The 13,212-nt window shown below is 35.3% G+C and overlaps 1 protein-coding gene across 2 annotated transcripts in view; it reads right to left on the bottom strand.

Moving 5' to 3' along the window:
• The window catches only part of MTREX (Mtr4 exosome RNA helicase), a 102,131-nt gene that overhangs the window by 59,620 nt on the left and 29,299 nt on the right, over positions 1 to 13,212 (bottom strand). For both annotated transcript variants that reach the window (XM_077897813.1, XM_077897814.1), the window contains 4 exons: positions 11,932 to 12,011; positions 10,339 to 10,449; positions 8,427 to 8,528; positions 6,272 to 6,397 (listed from right to left, as the gene is read on the bottom strand). In XM_077897813.1, the coding sequence (XP_077753939.1) occupies positions 6,272 to 6,397; positions 8,427 to 8,528; positions 10,339 to 10,449; positions 11,932 to 12,011 (419 nt within the window). The remainder of the gene's footprint in view (positions 1 to 6,271; positions 6,398 to 8,426; positions 8,529 to 10,338; positions 10,450 to 11,931; positions 12,012 to 13,212) is intronic.

Here is a 13,212-nt window from a genome sequence, read left to right as displayed (position 1 = left end):
CCACCCCCTCCCCACCCACCGCATGTACCCAGGGAACTTTGTCCCACATTTTCCTTATATAAACTTGTGAAGTACTTTCGGCACTTTGGAGACAGTCTTTGAAATGCTGGTCCACTGTCTTCCTGGTACTGGCTTGCCTGAAATAAACTGCCTTTTTGTTTCACTACCACTTGTTTCTCTTTAAATATTGCCTGAGGTGAGTAGCTAAACCTGCTCTGTTTGGGACCCCTGGACCCAGGTGCTTTTGCACTTCTACACCCCAGGTACAATAGGAGAATAATCAAATTCTGGGGAGATGTATACTGAAATATTTAGAAGTGAAATGTCACATAGCATGCTATGTATTTCTAAATGGCATAGTAAAACACATGAATACTTTAGGGTAGTCAAGGGCTCTTAAATTGAGGTCCACAAACCAACGTTATAGCATAATTTTATATGTATGCATATAGGATTTTATGAGAAGCAGAGTTTTCACCACAGCCTTAAATGAAAAATATTCCTAACTCCTGAAATATTAAGAGCCATTCGCCTTAGGGGCATAGTTAATAAGTCCCTAAAACCTTGATGTTTATGGACTTTCCTTGAAACTAAGGCCAAGGGACACCTGGGTGGCTCAGTGGTTGAGAGTCCGCCTTTGGCTCAGGTTGTGATCCCGGGATCCTGGGACTTGTCCCACATCAGGCTTCCTGCAGGAAGCCTGCTTCTCCCTCGGCCTACGTCTCTGCCTCTCTGTGTCTCTCATGAATAAATAAATACAATCTTAAAAAAAAAAAGAAAGAAAAAAAATAGGACCAAAGGGAGATGTGAAGTTAATACAAAAACCAAATTCTTGGAGGAGAGAGGAATTTAAAGACAACTTTAGCTATTTTACCATTTTGCAAACAGACACGGCCCTTACTTTTCTATTTTTTTTTTTAAGAGTTTATTTATTTATTCATGAGAGACACAGAATGAGCTAGAGAGGCAGAGACACAGGCAGAGGGAGAAGCAGACTCCATGCAGGGAGCCTGATGTGGGACTCGATCCTGGATCTCCAGGATCATGCCCTGGGCTGAAGGCAGGTGCTAAACCCGTTGAGCCACTCAGGGATCCCAGCCCTTACTTTTCTGTTATTTTTTTTCTATCTCCTCTCACAAATTTTGGGCTTCAATATTACCAATGTTTATTTCTAAGTGCAAGCTCTGCTTCTGTGTGTTTTTTTTTTAAGATTTTATTTATTTATTCATGAAAGACACAAAGAGAAGGACATAGGCAGAGGGAGATGCAGGCTCCTCACAGGGAGCCCAATGTGGGACTCCATCCTGGAACTCCAGGATCACGCCCTGAGCCGAAGGCAGACACTCAACAGCTGAGTCACCCAGGCATCCCATACTTCTGTATTCTCAATTGCTGTAGAATACACCTACCAGAATTCTCAGTTACCTGAAACTCAAGTTGGTATTGTGACATTTTATCTAAGTGACCCCAAGATAGTCTACAAGTTAATCTGCTGTATAGGTATAATTATTAAAAGCATCCTCTTCCACTCCTACAGTAATGGAATTTGGCTGATAAATAATATGGTTACACTACCTAAAATGAAATTTATCTCTCTTGCTTTTTCCCATTACTGAGTGTCAGTCACTCTTACAAAGACTGTTAGTAAGATTACGGATTTTGTCACAAGCTAGACCCCAAAATCTGATCTTTACTGCTTATGTGATTATACTCACTGACCTTTGTTCCACATTCTTCCTTAAGCCCTTCCTTCTAGCTGATCTCTTAACTGAGGCAAAAGATTCCCAAGTCATTAAACATCCCATGAGGAAACAGAAACTACCCTTCAAGCAGTAACAACTGCCTTGATGAGGAGCTCAAGACTACCCAGACCAGCTTGAATTCAATCCCAGATTCTCATCTGCACATATGAACCAAAGAATGACTGACAGTTACCTTAGCTCATTATAATACTAAAATCCCCACCTAAGAAAGAACGATGACAAGGCTCAATATTCCTCCTAACACTAAATAAAGGGAATCCATTCACCATTGCTCAGGGAATCACAACTCGGGAAGTTACTTCCTGTGACCTCCTTATTTGTTGTGAATAAAATCCTTTGTGTGGCAACTCCACCTGAAGTAATTTCTGTGACTCTGCGAGGAGTGAACTCAGGATAGTTCAATTATAATTTGATTAATGGTTAATGAAATTAACATTTAAATTCCAATTTCGAAGGTCTTCTACTTTATCCCCTTTAAAAATTTCAATCAATCCATGGTTGCAGATTATTTCCTCTTATGTATCTTAGATTAGTTCTTTTGTTTCTTTACCTCTGCTATCTCCCTACTTCAAAGTTTCATCAAATCTGATTTAGAGAGATCACTACAACTATCATCGTAACTACTCTGGTTTCTATTTCCCTTCCAATTTAATCAACATGCTGCCAGACAACCCAAAATATAATTTTACTGTAATAATACTCTATTCATCAATAATGACTACCTAAGGACCCTTGTAAATACTGAAATTTAGGTCATACCAAACTGTTAAAGAAATTATTAAAATATTTTAAATGCACGATTAAATGATTTACATGCACAAATATATAAGTGTGTGTGCATGCTCAGATATGAGAAATGTTAAAAAAATAATCTTTAGTCAACAAGCAATAAACACATGTATTCTGCTATCTTTGTAAGACTATTTAACCTAACAGGATAAATGATAGATGTGACAGATCCAAATTTTACAAATGTACATAAAGCATACTAATTAGTTTTACATACAATAACGTGGAATAATCTACACATTTTAGTTCTTGAGAAAATAAATGCTCTATTAAAGTCCTATTAAGAGCAAATCTCACTCACTGTTGCTTAAAAGAAAACAGACCTGACGTTTTAATGATGTATATATTACGTTGTTTTGGCTATTAGTTTATATATCGTATTAAGGTCAAAAGAACAAAGTGCTGTCACGCCAAATTCAGTTTGAGTCAGTAAATAAAAATCTATTTGCGTGAGATACTGAGAAGCAACAGCACATGGTGTTTAGAAGCATGCACTGACACCAAACTGCCTGACTTTAAAATCAGAATTTGCCATTTAACAACAATATGACATCTGAAAAATTATTTAGCCCCTGTATGTTTTATTCATTTATAGAACTGGGATGGTAATAGCAATCGTTTCAAAGCCCAAGACAAGTTGAATATTCATTTAACTGTTAATTGTTATTTTTCTGAATAAGTTGCCCACAAATTCTTTAATGATAATAAAATCACCTGAAAAAAAAATCCTAGAGGACAAAAAAAATAGTAGAACAGTTAGTCTCAATAAATGTGTCCAGAAATCAAGAAACGGAGATACACACATATTTGTTTATATAACTGCAGCATCATAAGAAAGCAGATACTGTATCCTTTTGACAACTCAAACTATATAGCATTCAAAGTGAAAGGTACCACTTTACACTCACTAGGATGATCACTGTAAGTTAAAAGGACAGATAATAGGTGTTAGCTAGAATGCAGGGATATGAGAACCCTTCTATATTGCTGATGAGAAAATAAAATGGTATAGCTGCTGAGGAAAAACAGTCTGGTGGGTCCTCAAAAGGTTAAATATGGAATTATGTATGACCTAGCAATTTTACTCACAGGTAATATACCCCAAAGAAATAAAAGCATGTTTACATAAAACTTGTAAAGAACAATCATAGCAGCCAAATCAACGTAAATATACATCCACTGATAGATGGATAAATAGGTTGTAATATAGCCAAAAAGAGCAATATTCATCAAAAAAAGGAGTGAAGTCCTGATACATATTACAAATACAGATAAACCTTGAAAATATTATGCTAAAGAAACCAGATACAAAAGATCACATATTATCTGAATTTATTTATTTTTAAAGACTTTATTTATTTATTCATGAGAGACAGAAAGAGAAAGAGAGAGGCAGAGACATAGGCAGAGGTAGAAGCAGGCTTCCAGTGGGGAGCCTGATAGGAGACTTGATCCCAGAACTCCGGGATCACGCCCTGAGCTGAAGGCAGACACTCAACCACTGAGCCACCCAGGAGTCCCATATCTGACTAAATTTATATGAAATGCCTAGAACAGGCAACTCTATAGAGACAAAGAGTAGATTAGTGGTTTGCCTAGGGCTTAGGGGAAAGGGAAGAGGTAGGAGGGAAATAGGGAATGATTATTAATGACAATAAAGTTTCTTTTTGGGCTGATAAAAATGTTCCAAAATTTATTGTTAAGATGATAGCAAAACTCTGTGAATACATTAAAAACCATGAAAATGGGTGAACTGTATGCAATATGAATTGTATCTCAATAAAGCTGTTTTTAAAAGTTCATTTAAGAAATGATGGAGAAATTAGAATCCTTGCACACTGACAGAAGGCAAAACGGTATAGCCACTGTGGAAAACAGTAAAAATATTCAATAAAAATTTAAGAAAAAAGAACTACATATGGTCTGGCAATTCTACTCTATTTATCCAAAAGAATCAAAATCAAGACAATGAACAGATGTTCAGAGAATGAGGAGGGGTGTAATGGGGTACTAATCAAAGGTCATAAAGTTTTGATCAAACAAAATAAAAAAGCTCTAGAGATGCTGTATGACCCTGTAGCAATAGACAATAACATTATTTTATAAGTAAATAGAATGAAAAATCTGTACTAAAGAAACCAGATGCTGTTATTAAAATATTACCTCCTACTATTGACAACCTGATTCAACTTTTTCTATTCAGAGCACAAAGAAAGAAAAATAGTGTTTATTATATCTGGCACAATTTGAAGACTAAAAATACAAATTTTCAATCTTGTGTTATTTTCTTTATATGAAGAATTAAAGTTACATGTACACTTAAAAATAGGTTTCTAGGGTGCCTGGGTGGCTCAGTTGATTAACCTTCTGCCTTTGGCTCAGGTCATGATCCCAGGGTTCTAGGATCAAGCCCCATGTCTGGCTCCCTGCTCAGCAAGGAATCTGCTTAGTCTGCTTTTCCTTCTGCCCCTCCTCCCACTCATGCTCACTTGAGCCATCTAGTAAATAAATAAAATCTTTTTTAAAAAATAGGTTTCCAAGTGTTAATCTTTAAAAGTGAAAATAAGATACCATACGATCACTATGAATATATACAGACAAGCTTTGTCTTCACTCACATAAAACATGTATTTTAAAAAACATACACTTTTATTTTTGCTTTAGTATACCAGATGTCCCACAACCATATCTCAAATTCTCCTTGCTGTTCACAAGTCTTTGAAATTGAAAAGAGTCTGTTTCAGAGAGATACTGACCTATGTAGGACTTAACATGTTTTGGAGCTTTAGTTAATGATGTGGCAGTTAATTTTAAAGTTTTAATTGCTAAGTTTCTCATCTTACTAAGAGTTTTTCTAGGAATTTAGTAACTCCTTAATGCTTGGAGAAGGAGAAGAAGAGCAACCAGGCCAAACCTCCCTGAGAAGCTCTCCAAAACAAAACTCTTAAAATAATCCAAAAGATAAATATTAAATAAAATAAACAAGCTAATTTAAAATAAAGCTTAAATACTTGAATTCATTTATGGAGATAATTATGAACCACTAAGAGGCAGTATTAGAATGGTAGATTGTAGATTTAATTAAGATATCTGGATATAGGATCCCTGGGTGGATCATTGGTTTTAGCACCTGCCTTCAGCCCAGGGTGTGATCCTGGAGTCCCGGATCGAGTCCCACGTCAGGATCCCTGCATGGAGTCTGCTTCTCCCTCTGCCTATGTCTCTGCCTCTCTCTCTCTCTCTCTCTCTCTCTGTCTCTCATAAACAAATAAAATCTTTTTAAAAATTAATAAATAAAATAAAAATAAAAAAAATAAAAAGATATCTAGACTTGCAAAGTTAAGAGAAGGTAACTGCCCAAAACACTGATATCATGTGCCCTACTTCCTGTTCTGATAGGTGAAGAGCAATTTGTTCAGTAGAGAAGGCAGTTATAGAGACTGTCTTAAATTTGGAGGGTAAAGAAAACATTTTTGCCTTCTGTGGGGATCTTTACAAGCCTTCCATTGCATGAGTTACTCTTTACTTATTAGAACAGAAAGTAGGGTATAATCGGCACTTTGCTCAGTTATCCTCTTCTACCTTTTAAGCCTAGATAGTTTACTAAATTAATTCATCTACTTAGAAAGGTATCTGAATCGACATAACTAATTTCAAAGTGGCTCCCGAAGTATGTTTCTTAAATTGCTGGTGAGAGCACAGCATCTTAACTTGGTTACCTTAAGTAGCTGTTTTCCAATTGTTGGGCTCATCTTTTCATCCACCATAAGAATTACAATTCCTCTATCATCCATTCCCCTCCTTCCAGCCCGACCAGACATCTGAATGTATTCACCAGAGGAAATCTGTGTGAACATAATTCAAAATCCAGAGTTTAGGAGACAACCTAGTGAAAAAAGTATTCTCAAATTTTCATCACAAAATATAAAAGCACAAGTTATATATTCCACAAAAGGAAACATGATTAAAAATATCAACTTTTGGAGCTAAATTTTAGCTCCAAAATGATGGAAAACACTAAAGTCTAAGAAATCAAAGAAGGACTCAAAGTCTACTAAATATCAATTCTGACTTGATCATAATAGATTTCTTAATTTGCAAAAAGAGATTAATATAAAACAAACATTTATTTTTAAAGTATCTGAGAGCAACAAAGGCACCAGGAAAAACAAAAAAAAAAACTAATCCTAAGAAAGATTTGAAAAGAACATTTCAAAAAGGCAATGCAAAAGAATCTCAGCAGCGCCCAAGGGCATCATTACAGTATAGCACACTATGATTTTTAGGTTTAATAATATGATACTGAATTATCAAGAAAAAGATTGCTTTCTTAAGTTCAATTACCCACTATGCTCTGCAGTCTTACCATAGGGTCCTTAGGATGCCAAGAAGCATGTAAAGTCACAAATGACTTATTTACTTATTTTCTTATGGCATCAATTTTCTTTGGAGAATTAAGTAATTTTAAACAGATTATAAAGATATTTTAAACTTACATTATTTTAAATATAAACATGAAACTGTTAGCTGCATTATGAACAGGAATCATATACTACATGAATTAAATTACTAAAAGTTCAATTTTAAAAAGTTACAGGTTATAGAAAATTTTTGAAGACTATGTAAAAGTTTCTAAAGAGAAATGGCACCTGATCATTACTATTTCTCTTTTGTATAGCATCTAATACATTTTAAAATAAAACAAACCAAGAAAAAAATGCTTTGTCTTTACGATCTACCATGAACACTTTTCAGTATTTCTATGATTAGTAATTACTGGCAGAAACTTCTCTAAGTAGAAAAGAATCACCACTTTCAAGGATTACGTTAACTGCAGTAGCTGACTACTTAAGTTTCTCCCAATGCCAGTTTATCTGAGTCTTTGGCTTGTTCTGGATACTCAGACTAGAAATTTATCTGCTTTTCACCCCTGTGAAGCTCCACGGTCTACCTAGTTAATACCCATGTGCTGCTGTTTCTGTTTTAGGACTGCCTTCTCTAATGAAGCCTTCCATTACCCCTTATATACAAGAGATTTCTTTTCTCTTGCTCTAGTCTGTATATACTTCTCAGAATCCATAACACAACATTTTATTGCACATCTGCCAACTTACACCTGCTTTGTTTAACTTTTGAAGTTTTAATTTAGTAACTGTTTCCTGAATGGGTTGGCTCTGGATTAAGAATTTACTTTCTACCCAAATTCACTGTTTTACCCATTGTTCCAACTTTTTCTCCTTCCTTCTTAGAAAGGATATTATGTGTGAACCTGTTAAAACTTCTATTTTAGGGCAGTCCCGGTGGCGCAGCGGTTTAGTGCCGCCTACAGCCCAGGGCGTGATCCTGGAGACCCTGGATCGAGTCCCAAGTCAGGCTCTCTGCATGGAGCCTGCTTCTCCCTCTGCCTGTGTCTCTAACTCCCCCTCTCTCTCTGTCTCTATGAATAAATAAAATCTTTGAAGAAGAAAAAAAAAAAAAAACTTCTATTTTAAACCTGAAAGATAAAATAGGGAGCTGCAACTGAAGCCAATATAGATTTGGTGCCTTATACTCTCAATCTTTAAGAAATGAACATTCCAGATATATTTAAAATGCTTTAAAGCACTCATAAATCATCTGCACACTTATCTCTCATCATGAAACTCTTTCACCAAGGGGGATTTCATTTCTATGTTGGGTTTTTTGTTTTTGTTTTTGGCTAACAGATAGAAACAAAGGATCTGAAGTCTAACCTTGACAAACTTGTTTACGGGTTCAGGTATAAGTTCTTCAGTATTTAGAACTGAAAGTCTCAAAGATTACATAAGCCCAAATCACCTTAGGTAAAACAAGTAAAGATAAAAACTATTCCAATATATTAATTATTTTACTTACCCATCTGAAATCTTTCCCATCAAATTTCCGGGCATTTGTAAATAAAACAGTTCTAGCTGGCATATTAATTCCCATAGCAAAAGTCTCTGTGGCAAATAAGGCCTAAAAAATTGAATAATTATATAATTAAACATGTATTTTATAGAGCTGAGAAATTAGTTTTATAATTTTCAAGTATAAACAAAAATTAATTTTCAAAATTAATGAGACTGTAAAAATAAGACAATATGCTAGTCTTAGCATGTTGTCTTATTAAAATACTAAAAAAAGTAAGTCAGTCGGAGAAGGACAAACATTATATGTTCTCATTCATGTGGGGAATATAAATAATAGTGAAAGGGAATATAAGGGAAGGGAGAAGAAATGTGTGGGAAATATCAGAAAGGGAGACAGAACGTAAAGACTGCTAACTCTGGGAAACGAACCAGGGGTGGTAGAAGGGGAGGAGGGCGGGGGGTGGGAGTGAATGGGTGACGGGCACTGGGGGTTATTCTGTATGTTGGTAAATTGAACACCAATAAAAAATAAATTAAAAAAAATAAAATACTAAAAAATATTTCAGTATTTTATATGTAAAATTACTAAATAATACCTAATGTCCCTTGCGTTCCAGAAAATTTCTAATTCAGGAAAAAAAGTCTTTCTTAAATTCCAGTGGTAGTAACTTGAAGAGGATACTACTACTGGTCTAATGTACAAAGCACAAGACTATAGATTACTTTTCGAAACACAAAGTCACATTTCCTGGCTTTCTGACTAATGGTACAATTTTGGAGTCACCCTTAGAATCTCTCTGAGGGGAGAACAGAATCAGTGACTAAGTACACTTTTAAGACTTTACTAATAAGAACACACAAAAAAACTGTGTAGCTTAAGCACACAAAAGAGTGTATTTATATACAAGTAAAGTTACTGAAGTACTTTTAATCTAAATTTTCATGAACAGGGAAGGAGATAAAAACATCTTACTGCATCAACTCAACAGAATGCTATTCACCTATTAAAAAAATGAAAAGATACACATATGACAAACTGGATAATAACATGGGGAGTATAATTTTTTGTTTAAAAACAAGTATTATCTGTATGTTTCCTAGTGGATATTCCTGGGAAGTAAAGGGGAATGATGGTGTTTCATTTTTTAATTTATTTACAATTCCTCTGTTTGACTTTCACCACCACCGAGTATCACTTATAGTTTAAAGAAAAGATTCTTTAAAATGAGCCTCAACAATAATCTAACGAAGGAACATCAACAGGGCTTTATCAGGATGTAGGTGGAAACAGTGACCAATTCATTTTTTTTTTTTAAGATTTTATTTATTTATTCATGAGAGACAGAGAAAGAGGTGCAGAGACACAGGCAGAGGGAGAAGCAGGCTCCATGCAAGGAGCCTGATGTGATCCCCCCCACCCCCGGCTTTTAAAAATCAAGTTCATTATCTAAGTCATTCCACAGGACCTTATTTAAAACACATATACACAGGGATCCCTGGGTGGCTCAGAGGCTTGGCACCTGCCTTTGGCCCAGGGCGTGATCGTGGAGTCCAGGGATGGAGTCCTGCATCAGGCTCCTGGCATGGAGCCTGCTTCTTCCTCTGCCTGTGTCTCTGCCTCTCTCTCTCTCTCTCTCTGTGTCTATCATGAATAAATAAATAAAAATCTAAAAAACAAAAACAAAAACAAAAACCACACACATACACACACTGCTGCCTATAAACAGTGTTCTCAATTTTCAAACTGTTTAGACACATATCTAGCTCAGCTGACAGAGCATGCACCTCTTAATCTCAGGGTTTTATGTTCATCCCCCATGTTGGGGGTAGAGACTACTTAAAAAAATAACAGTAACAATAGTTTTCAAACTATTCATACAACAGAATTCTAAGGCATAATAAAAGTAAAATCTTACCTTTATCAATCCTTCAGAAAATAGAATTTCTATAGTTTCTTTCAAAATAGGAAGTAGACCACCATGGTGAATACCAATCCCTCGCTTCAAAAGAGGAAGTACATGTTCAACCTGTGATTGGAATAATGTTTATTTCTCAAGGATGTACAAAAAGGGAAATAAAAAATGTTAAACTAACCAAATTAAGAAAAGTGGCATCAAAAAAGGCTGTTTAAGGAAATGTTATAACTTTTTCAGAATAAAAGCAAAAACCAAGCCCATATTCCCATAGATTATTAAACTCAAAATTCAGTATAATTCTCCCTCGCTTTCCTTAATACAAGATATACTTTAAATAAAACTCATATGCATTGCTGCCTCAAATCTTCCAGCATCACTTCATCTCCCAAAATACTAAGAGCAATGAGGGCAAAGTTTGTATCTGCACAATATAAACTTAATAAATACTAGTCACCTCCAAATAAAAATAAATAACTATATAGCCTACTTTACATAAATACGTACTTCATCTAAAAGCAAATGAATTATGAAAGAGTCATCCTCATTAACACTTAAGCAATTGTCATTACATATTTACTTTTTTTTTTTTTAGATTTTTATTTATTTATTCATGAGAGACAGAGAGAGACAGAGAGAGAGGCGCAGAGACACAGGCAGAGGGAGAAGCAGGCTCCCTGCAAGGAGCCTGATGTGGGACTCGATCCCGGATCCCGGGATCAAGCCCTAAGCTGGAGGCAGATGTTCAACCGCTTAGCCACTCAGGCGTCCCACATATCTACTACTAGAACTGTGCTACGATAACAAAGATGTATAAAGACAAGCCTTAGCCCTCAAATACTAATTCAGCTGGGAAAAAAAATTACAAAAAAATCTTCTACAACAATACACACCAGACCAATTAAATCAGAACCTCTGAGAGTGGCCCCCAGTCATCAGTATATTTTAGAAATCCCCAGGCAATTCCAATAGCAAAGGAAAAATCCACTGGATCAAAAGCAGAGTAGACATCAAATTCCTCACTAAACATATGACTTTCATTAGGTGTTTTCTTTGGTAGCCTTAGGAATTAAAAAATTTAGTGACTTTGGGGAGCCTGGATGGGTCAGTCAGTTGAGCATCCGACTCAATTTCAGTCATGATCTCAGGGTCATGAGATGGAGCCCCACGTCCAGCTCTGTGTTTAGCATGGAGCCTGCTTGGGATTCTCTGTCTCCCCCTCCCCCAGCCCAACCCCTGCTCATGTTTTTTCTCTCTCTCTCTCAAAAAAAAAAAAAAAAAAAAAGAAATTTAGTGACTTAAAACTAGCACTAATAACTTTGTATTATTAGGAACAGAAGTAATTTCTAGACCATGCAAGCTTTCAGAGAAGAATTCCCTTAGACAGCACATCTTTTGTCTTGTCATCTTTTCAGAAGTGTAAAATAAAAAAAAAAAAAAAGTATAAAATATAAATCAAAGTATCATTCCAGTGTACAACTTATTTACTGCAGTATGTAAACAATACACTATGTAGCAACAAAACTAAAAAATGCAAACTGAAAATATGCTATCACACTTAACATCCACTTTACTTAAGTCACACTAAATACAAACCTGAGGGAGTTTTTTATCTTCATCAGACAAGCAGTCAATGGCATTACTGAATACTTCTTCAACCATCTTCTTTTCTTCATCTAAGAAAAAATTCAAAGGTAAATAAGTGATACCAAACCTCACAGATTGCACAGAATAGAAGTCTATAAAGAATAAAAGTAGAGTCAGCATTTAAGACAGAAGGGAAAGTAGATAGGGACACTTGAGTGGCTCAGTCAGTTAAACATCTGCCTTTAGCTCAGGTCATGATCCTGGCATCCTGGGATCAAGTCCTACATCGGGCTCCCTACACAGTAGGGAGTCTGCTTTTCTCTCTGCCTCTGCCCCTCCCCCTAGCTCATGTGCACATGTGTGCTCTCAAATAAAATCTTTAAAAAAAGGAAAAGTAGATTAAAATTATCATTCATTGCCTTTCAAAACATATCTAACAGAATTAATCTATGAATAAAAGTAGCCTATTACAAAATTAATAACAAAAATTATACTAAGTGCCATATATCTAATATTTAAGTCTAACAATTACAGATTACAGGTATTATTATTATCCATTATTGAGGAAAGGGAGGTTTAGAGCAAATAATGGAAACTGCTATTAACTATTAGAGAAGCAATGCCAAAGCCTATGCTTTTAAACATTATATTGCCTTCTTATAAAGTGTCTATTAAATAACAGGTAGTCAATAAACATCTGTTCAATTAATCAATATATGACCCTGCAACATTAAGCAAATGCAGCACTGATAGTTATAAGAAAATATTTCTGAGTAATTTGCTCAATTAAAAAATAAAATATTACTAACTTTAGGAGTTTATGTAGGATATGTTATTATTTTGCTCATGAATAAGTAAAAAGTAGCTCTAAAAGTACATGGGTTTAATTCTGTGCCTTGATAATGGAGGCAATGCAACTGACATTTGATTCTGGATGACTGAGGATATTATTTACTTCTCATTATATAGGATTACATATGTAAAAGGATAAACTGAATAATAAGTGGGATGGTATTCAATATGCTGAATGTTTTGATAGTCTATGCTACTACCTAGCTCTGTGAATTTAAGTAAGTTATACTTACAAATAATATGTGAGAATAATTGGTTAATTTAATACAAGTTATCTTACTATATTTAAAAGGTTACACCACAGTTAGGTAAAGGACAGGTCATCCTCATTTGGATTTCTTTTTTTTTTTTTTTTTAAGATTTTATTTATGAGAGAGAGAGAGAGAGGGGCAGAGACACAGGCAGAGGGGGAAGCAGGCTCCATGCAGGGAACCTGAC

This window comes from Canis aureus, chromosome 5 (assembly GCF_053574225.1).
Source record: "Canis aureus isolate CA01 chromosome 5, VMU_Caureus_v.1.0, whole genome shotgun sequence".
NCBI classification, from domain to species: Eukaryota; Metazoa; Chordata; class Mammalia; order Carnivora; family Canidae; genus Canis; species Canis aureus.
Note: the sequence above shows the minus strand (reverse complement) of the source record. Positions and strands in the feature narration are given on the sequence as shown.